This window comes from Marmota marmota, unplaced genomic scaffold, assembly GCF_001458135.2.
Source record: "Marmota marmota marmota unplaced genomic scaffold, marMar, whole genome shotgun sequence".
Taxonomy (NCBI): Eukaryota; Metazoa; Chordata; class Mammalia; order Rodentia; family Sciuridae; genus Marmota; species Marmota marmota.
The window spans coordinates 53,923,352-53,931,816 of NW_026000174.1; the positions used below are offsets into that span (position 1 = coordinate 53,923,352).

The 8,465-nt window shown below is 64.9% G+C and overlaps 1 protein-coding gene across 2 annotated transcripts; it reads right to left on the reverse strand.

Annotated features, from left to right (window-relative positions):
* Nucleotides 1-2,012: 2,012 nt before the first annotated feature.
* Tp53i11 (tumor protein p53 inducible protein 11) lies at nt 2,013-7,751 on the reverse strand. Of its 2 annotated transcripts, XM_015477811.2 has the most exons (7): nt 7,665-7,751; nt 6,930-7,086; nt 6,259-6,317; nt 5,974-6,022; nt 5,485-5,581; nt 4,421-4,522; nt 2,013-4,208 (listed from the first exon to the last, which is right to left on the reverse strand). In XM_015477811.2, exons 2-7 carry the CDS (start codon nt 7,056-7,058, stop codon nt 4,075-4,077), a joined length of 570 nt encoding a protein of 189 aa, XP_015333297.1. In that variant the 5' UTR covers nt 7,059-7,086; nt 7,665-7,751; the 3' UTR covers nt 2,013-4,074. The 2 variants fall into 2 exon arrangements, with proteins under 2 accessions (XP_015333297.1, XP_015333298.1); XM_015477812.1 differs by lacking the exons at nt 6,930-7,086; nt 7,665-7,751 and having other exon boundaries at nt 5,562-5,581; nt 6,259-6,298.
* Nucleotides 7,752-8,465: the final 714 nt, after the last annotated feature.

Sequence of the window (8,465 nt, forward strand, 5' to 3'; positions counted from 1 at the left end):
AGCAAGGCCAGGCCTCTCGGCCCAGCCGGACCCGGGCGCGCCTGGGCCTGGGCCCTCTCTCCCCACAGCTTCGCGACCTGGTGCCAAGAAAATGAGGACTCGGGCCACAAGAAGACACTGACAAAGCCCCAGAGCCCCCAGGAGACTCGGTGGCCTCACCCTCGGGGGCTCGGAACCTGGAGGGCAGTCCCTGCACTGCCAGGGGACGGAGCTGTGTCCACTGTCAACAGGGGCCAAGGTGGGCTGCTGCCAAACACCGGCTCCGGGAGTGGCCTCGCTGGCAGTCCCTCCTGTCCCCATCTGTCGGACCAAATCACCTGTGAGGCCCAGAGAGGGACTGTGGGCTGTCGCATCACACAGCACATGTGTGGTGGTTCTGAACAAGAACCTGCCTCCTCTCTGAGGTGCGTCCCTCCATCCGGGACACCATGGGATCGGCTGCTCACATACCCTCTGGCTCAGGATCCTGGTTTCCCAGGAAACATGGGCCGAGCTGCCAGGAAATGCCCCCTCCCGGCTCTGCAGCTAAGAAGTCGATCGCTGTCCCCCTTTCCCTCACCTCCCCACTTCTCCACCAGCCCCCTGCCATGGACACACAGCGCTTCCCCTGGGGCACACTGCCCACCTCTCCCCACAGGCTCCTCCTCCCTGTCCATCCCCAACTCCCTGGCCCCAGGATGAAAGAAACCCCCCAAATCTTCTGGTTCTCCCGGTTCCCACCCAGAATGGAGGCTTGGATATGTTCTGCAAGACTCCTGCCAAGAATTCTCCACCCTCTTCTTGCATACCTCCAGGGACAGGGAGCTCACTACCTCCCCCGGCAGCCTTTGCACTGCTCCCACCCCAATCAGCTCGACAGACAGAACAGGCTTCTGCTTTCCTCTGGTTCCGTCTGTGCGTCCCACTTGCTCCTTGCCCTTCCTGAGGGTCAAGTTCACACACTGGCTCCCAGAAGCCCTCTTGTCTGTAGGCTAAAGAGCCCCTCAGGCATCTCAGCCATTTCTGCTGCAACACAGTGTCCTGTCCTTCTATTGTCCACGTGATACTTCTGTGTCCCCCCCCCAGGCTGCAGCAGAGATTTCCCCACAGACCCACAGATTCCCCCACACACAACCTCACATCTGTACAGGCGTCACATTCCAAATCAGTGTTGGCAAGTAGATGGCAAGATGCCTGGCCAGCCCCAGCCCAGCCTCACCTGAGACAGGGCCAGGGCCAGGGGCCTGCCTGCTCTGGACCTGCCCAGCCCTCAGCCCCAGCTTCCCGGAAGGCAGACGGCTGGCCCGGGTTGACCAGAAATCCCACGTCTAGGCTGGACAGCCCGGGTCCAGGGGCACCCCAAGCCTCCAGGGCCCATAAGAGTGAGGGTGTCGATGAAGGGCAGATCAGGAGGGGCATGGGGCCCAGGCGGGCCCAGAGTGGCTCCGAGACTCCTCCCCAAGGGCTTTCTGTAAAAGTGCCGAGGAGCCTGTCCACCCCCACACGACTCCCTGCCCTCTGCACCTCTGAGCTTGAAGGGGACACAGGGTTTCTGTCCCTGTGGCATCTGCTCAGGCTGGTAACAATCTGCAAGATCCCCTGAAGTCACCGTCAGGGTCTGGTAGACACTCAGCCCCCGCCGGGGCAAGAGCTATGGCACCAAGGACCCTGTGGGTGTGGCCCAGCTGCCGAGCCTGATCTGTGGGCAGGGTCAGGTCGTCTGGGCTTCTCCAGAACAGCCCAGCTGAGACTGTCCCCGACTGAGCCAGCAGCAAGGTGGCCCCTGCCCATGCTGAGCCTCCCCCCACCCTTGTTAGTGCCCAGCCTGCTTCGGGGGGCCCAAGGGGCCCAGACCCGACGGCCCCAACCAGCCAGGGTGGTGGCCGCCCCTCTGCCCAGCAGCCCCTCTCCCTTGCTCTGTGTGTCGCATGTTGAAGGTCTGTTTTGAGATCCACAGAGCTGTCACCATCCCCCGTGAGCCCCTTTTGTGCCGCGCCTCAGGAGGAGTTTGTGACAGAGAACAGGACGCCGCGGAGGGTTTTGCACTGGTTTTTGTGACTGTTTCTTACAAAAAGAAAAAGGAACAAAGAATAAATAGTGACCGTGAAGAATGGGGGTGACTCGGAGGGGCCTGGAGGGCAGGGGCTGCAGGTACCCCCAGCTTGAAGGCAGAGGCCCCCGGCTTCCCTCCTGAGACCCGGGGCCCCCACCCCCTGCCCTGTCATGGCCTCCTTCCCAGCCACACGTCATCCCCATGTTGATGTCCCCCCAACCTGCTGCCCCCAAGCCACACAGACCTCCTGTGAGCCGCGCCCTCGCCTGGCTCCCCGGGCTCAGTGCGATGTGTGACTAGGGCCGTGTGACCCACCGCGCCACCCCCAGGGCAAGGCCGGCTGCCCTCCGCAGCCCAGTGTCTCTGACCGGTGGCCCCCACCATGCAGATGCCACGGCGGCCTGACTGCAGCGAGGGCTTCCGTCTCCCCAGAGGGATGGGACCCACATGTCCAGCAGCTATGGGGAGGACAGGCCAGCTGTCACGACTGGGGATCAGCTGGGTCTTCAAAGGTCCTTGCAGACAGGGCGGAGCTCCGGCTGCAGGCAGGGGCACCTTCCCTGGGCGGCAGCGGGTGGCAGGGGCTCCTAGGCCCGGGCTCCAGACTCAGCGCAGGAGGTGGGAGACCCAAGGGCCAGGGCCAGCTGACTGGGGAGGGTGCCCACTCAGAGCGCCCTCCCACACCGCCAGGCCATGATGACCAGCAGCACAGCCCAGCCACCAGCAGGCCCCTCTCCTCAGCTACGTAACCCGGTACAGCCACCACTCTGCTGGACACAGGCCACCGGGTGTGTGGCTGCAGGGACACTAGGCACAGACTGGGCAGGAGAGGGTCCCCAGGCAGAGGGGCACCTGCAACCATCTCTGTGGCAGCAGCTGGACTGACCGCACCTGCAGGCCACCTCACCTACTGCCAACCCTGCTGTCCCCAGAAGGGAGGCAGGCTGGCCCGGGGCTGGGGCTCTGCACACCTGTCCCTGGGACATTGCCACCACTCCTCAGGCAGCCTGTGTGCTGCAGGGAGGCAGCGCTCGGGGGCGAGGACTAACAGGACACGGCAGAGGACGGTGGCCCGCAGGAACCAGACCAGGCCCTACAGCTCCAGGGGCCACTGACAGCCGTCTCCAGGGCGATGTGGGGAGGAGGGGGAGGTGACAGGAGGCTGGAAAGCTACTACTGCCCCTGCAGAGCCTGAGGGGCACCGAGCCCCACCCAGCCACGCTAGGGGCAGCCAGGGGCCAGGCAGCAGCACCCTGGGGAAGGAGCGGGGGACAGGGGGTGGGACGGGGAACACTAGACCTGGAGGACATGCCAAGGGACGAGGAGATACCAAGTGTTTTCTTCCTCGTTTCTGAGCCCACAGCTTACGAGTCCGTGTGTCCATCTGTGTACACAGGACATGGGCAGAGTGCCCAGAGCAAGGCCCCCGAGACCCAGGTGGACCAGGCCTGGGGAGGGGCCAGAGCGTCCAGCGGCAGGTGGCCCATCCTCGTAGGAAGCTCAGAGACAGCCGCCCGCCTGGCCCTCGGCTGGGCTGCGGAGGGCCTGCGTGCTCAGGTGCAGGAGGGCCTGGACTGAGGGACACTGGCCAGGGTCAGGTTCTCAGCTTTTCCAGGCACAGAGAGAAGTCAGGTTCAGCCGCTCGGGCCCTAGATGGGTGGGGTCAGGGGGGTGGCAGCCCACAGCCTCTCCCACGGGAGGGGGGCTTCCCTGGGGAGGAGCCCACTCAGCCCTCGCTGCTGTGACCACGATCCTCAGCCGGTGCCTGTCGAGGGGACCTGGGGGCCAAGAGTGCCCAGGGAAGGAGGTGCTACTGTGTGCGGTGAGGAGTGGGGTACACAGGCCCCATCTCCCCCAAGCTGGCATGTCAGACCCAAAGGCCAGAGGTCACCACATCTGGGGACTTCCCCGGAGAGAAGGAAGGTGCCACCGGCTGCCTGGGGTGGCTGGGTAGGAGCAGGGCTGCCCCCTGCCTTCCAGGAACCAAAGAGGAACGAGGCCCCACAGCCACCCTGGCCAGGCCCGGCAGGTCCCCTGGCCGGCTAGACTTTCTTGGGTTTCCGGCCGACTTGGTAGTAGTAGTAGATGCTGATGACCACAAAGAGCAGGCGGCTGGCCAGGAGCAGCAGGATCCCCAGGGACATGAGGCCCGTCTCGGCCAGCGTGGCAGTGACCACTGAGGGAGGAAGGCCAGGGAGGGGTCAGAGGTCAGGGGGAGGATGTGTGCCCCCTGCACACAGGACTCCGGACTGAGCCAGCTCTGTGCCCGGGGTCCTGCGCCACTGTCCCCTCCTTCCTCCCCCCAGGCAGGTGCCCTTGCTTTCCTGCCAGCCCCAGAGCTGCCCCCGCGCCTCCCGCGTCTCCCACACTGTCCACCTCGACACTCACCCAAGAACTGCACCCCGAAGTAGCAGGCCTCGGTGAGCAGGGTCCACCGAATGATGACCTTCTCCGCCGTGTAGAGGGCATTCCACATGATCAGGGAGATGCCTGGACGGGGATAGGGAGCATGGGAGTGGGGACAGCCTGATCCACCTGCCCCGGGGGCCGGGCAGGGGCCTGCTCCTCCTACCCGGGCCCCCTGCAGACGACCAGACCTAGAGGTCCCCACCCCAGCCCTGCTCACTCGCAGGTCGAAACCCATCTGCGCCCAGCCCATGCCCTCTGGGTCCAGATCTGCTCATGCCATTTCCAAGGCCCTGTGGGACACTGAGCCAACACTGTCCCTGGCTGGGACTCAGCCTTCAACTGCAAATGGGAGGGGAGCTCCAGACCTGGGCCTGCGTCTCCCTCAGTCCTGCGTTGATGGAATCCGTTCCTGCCGCCCTGGGCCCTCGCATGCTCTGCACCCCCAACTCCCACCAGAGCCCTCTCTGTGCGAAGGCGGTGCCGCCCCACCCCCACACTCCCCCTCAGTCCCCCCCTCAGGGGGGCATGTGCAAGGACACGGTGGCTTCTGAAACTGGGGAGTGGGCACCATCAGCTGTGGCTGGAGCCCAGGGCCCCTGGCAGGATGGGGGGGAGGCAGATAGAGGGAGCCGGCTGGACCCTGAATGTCAGGCAGAGTCACCAGGGCTTTGTTTTGCAGGCGATAGGGAGCCATAGCATGTTTTAGGGAAGGGAGGGACGCCACCGATGCCGAGCTTTGAAAACTGCAGTTCACCTTCCTACCGGCCAGCCAGCCGCAGTGAGCGACTCAGATTAGAGGGAGCAGGGCAGGTTCCTTGTCTCCGCATCCCAGTGCCCAGGGGGCCGCCGGGCAGACACCAATCCTGGCGCATCCCACCCGTGGCCACAAGATGGCAGCACACACCCAGCAGACGCACCACAGGTTGGGCAGCTGCGGCAGCCAGCGAGGGAAGAAGGGCCCGCAGTGCAGGGGAAGGTCCCCTGGTGTTCCCTCAGCCCAGCTGGGTCTCACCTCCCCAGCCCCCCCCCCCCCGAATACTCACTGAGGAGGGCGCCACCGTACAGGCGGATGGGGGTCTTGCTCGTGACCTGGGCTCCATCAAAGACCGCATCATAGAGCTGGTCAGGGAAGGCCAGGGCCTGTGGACAGCAGGGGGGCTCCAAGGTCAGGCTCAGGGAGGGGGTGTACCCCCTGGACTGGGGCCAGTGTCCTCGGGGCAGTTCAGGGTCAGGACCACAACTGCCCCATCCTCCACAGGAGGGAGGGAGGGAGGCTCTGGGGCTCCTGGGGCAAGGAGCTGGGCTGCAGCCCATGGGATGGGGTGGGGACAGGCCTGGGGAGACACCAGAAAGCCCTTCCAGGGCCAGCATGATGGCAGCATGGGGACAGGCTGCCAGGGGCTGGCAGGAGGAGCCCCTGGGAGGGCAGGAAGAGGCCAGGAGCCACACCCAGGGCCCGAGTCTAGTTCTGGGTCCTGCGGTCCAGCCAATGGGGAAGCCAGGTGGCAGAGGGACAGGGCGGTTGGACTCACCATGATGGCAATGCCGGAGAAGAGCACAGCAGAGACAAACTGCCAAACCCTGGAGACAGGAGAGCAAGGTCACACCCGGACCCCCAAGGTCAGCCCGGGCGGGCCCCAGGGGACTCCCCTTTCCAGCCTAGATGCCCAGTAATGGCTGGGTGAGGGGACAGGCCACACGATGGGATGGAACAGGGGCAAGAAGACGCAGGGCCAAGGCCACACAAGGGGGTCTTCCACACTTCCCCCGACACACAGACCCCATTCCCACAAACGACACTCAGGGCTGAGGCTCACCTGAGCCCCAAAGGCTCGCGGACAGCAAACTTGATCTCATTGCCCAAGACCTGGCTGATCTGTGGACAAGGGAGGGGTCGGGGGGGACAGCTCTCAGCACCGCAGCTGCGGGTCCTCCGGGCACACTCAGGAGCCCACCTGGGTACCTCTGCTTGGCAAAAGGCTCCCCCAGAGCTGGGCGGGTCACACTGAGGCTGCCTGCCCCCCCCGCACTGCCTTGGCACTGGGTTTAAAGTTGAAGGTAAAATGGTAAGAAGGGAGGCTCAGCTGGAATCCCAGAGAACCAGGAGGCCGAGGCAGGAGGATCGCAAGTTCAAGGCCAGCCTCGGCGACTTAGTAAGACCCTCTCAAAACCAAAAGTAAAGTATAAAGCACCCCTGGATTCAATCCCCAGTACCCAAAACAAATAAAACAAAATAAAAACTTAAAAATGGACGCTCCTGCCACTTGTGGTTGTGGCCTCAAGAAAGCGGCTCACCCTCTCTGTCCTATCTGACCCCACCACCCGGGGCCACCATCCATGCCACTTTGATCCCAGCAAACCGCCCTCCCTGTGGTCACTAGTCCTGCCACCTCCCTTAGGTCTCTAACTGCACCGGGCCCCAGTCTCCTGCCCTCCCCGGCCTCCCCTTCCCGGGGCGGGCGCTCCGCGGCCAGGGGCGCAGGCCCACCTTGGAGCGGTGCACCTCGCCGTCGTCGTCCTCCCCGCCCACGCCCAGGATCTTGCGGGTCTTCAGGCGGCTCACGAGGTCCGTCTGGCTGTGCTTCTTCATGAGGGGTGGGGGCTGCTTGGCCGCCATGGTGTCCTTGACCCGACTTCTGCAGGGGCTGCGGGAGACACTGGCCTCAGGCCTCGGCACCTGCGCAGCTTCGACAGCAGGGGAGGCCACGCCCCCGGGCCCGGGAGCTGACCGCGCAGGCGGCCTCGGCGGGCCCATCTGTACAATGGGTGCGGGGCGCTGCTGAGGCCGCCTCTGCGAGCTGTCGGACCTGAGTGGCCACGGCAGCCCACCGGTGAGGGCTGGGCCAGGCGAAGGCAGTCAGGCCCGGGTGGAGCCACTGCCCTCGGAGCCTGGGCCAGGAGGTCAAACGAGGCTCCAAAGAGGGGACACGTGCCCAACCCGGGAGGGTTTCTGAGTCCAGGGCCATGCTGACTGCCCAGGCGATCCCACCACACAGCTAGCCTCGTCCCCAGCCTCCAGACAACCTCCTGACACCCCAGGACCCGAGGAGGGGGAGGGGCGTCCGTCCAGGGGGCACCTGTGCAGTCAGGGGAAGGAGGTTGGCAGGTGTCCTGCCCAGGCCTTGCCCCCCCACCAACACCCCCGGCCCTCTGTCACCCCACAGCTCCCACAATCTGCCACCCCTCCAATCCCAGCCACCTCCAGCTGGTCTTGACCACCTACTGTGAGCCCGGCGCTGGGCTGGGCGCTGGAGGTCAGGGATGGGCTGCTCCGGTTCTTGGTCCTGTCAGCAGCTGGCACCGTCTACACAGGAGACAGGAGTGTCGTGAGGAAAGGGGAAAGCCCCCGGCTGGCCCACGGTGACCCTGGGCTCCTCCAATCACAGCCACCCTGCAAGAGGGGCACTACTTATACCCACTCTGCGGATGAGGAAACCACGGTGTCCCCAAGACCACGCTGAAGGACAGTGGCGCCCCCACGTGCCCTGGGTATCCTGGCTCCTCATTTCCACCCGCGGCCACCCCGGCACGGCAAGAGAGCTCCGAGGCCACCATCCCTCCTCCAGAGCACCGGCTGTCCAGGGCTGAGTGACCCAGGGCTGCAGGAAGGGACTGAGGAATGTCCCCTGGCTTGCGTCCCTCATGAGCCTGCCAATGTCCTCAACAGGACCAACACCCAGAGCGCCATCAGGACAGAGTCCCCTGGGGCACAGGAGTCGGGGGCTCTGCGCGGGATACATAGAGTGTCTCCTGGGCTGTGTCCAGGAGGGACGGAGGACGGCAGAGCAGGGGTCTGTGGTGGGTGTGACAGCTGGGTCACAGGGCCCCTGAGCCCCGGCCGAGGCCCTCACCTAGGGAATGGGGGTGGCTCTCGTTTTCTCCCTTGCCCTGGGGACGTGGGAAAGAGCTCAGGGACCTCCAGGGAGCCCGTGCCCCTCAGAGGGTCCACATCAACCTCGATGGCTGTCCCCATGCCTCAGCCCTGGCCACCACCTTCTGCGAATCCAGACAGAAACTGTAAAGA

Coding starts and splice junctions, on each gene's coding strand:
- Tp53i11 (XM_015477811.2), bottom strand. CDS start 7,058: ATGGCGGCCAAGCAGCCCCCACCCCTCATGAAGAAGCACAGCCAGACG. Junction 6,318..6,929: donor GCGAGGTGCACCGCTCCAAG/GTGGGCCTGCGC, acceptor CCTTGTCCACAG/ATCAGCCAGGTCTTGGGCAA. Junction 4,523..5,484: donor GTACGGTGGCGCCCTCCTCA/GTGAGTATTCGG, acceptor ATCCCCGTCCAG/GCATCTCCCTGATCATGTGG.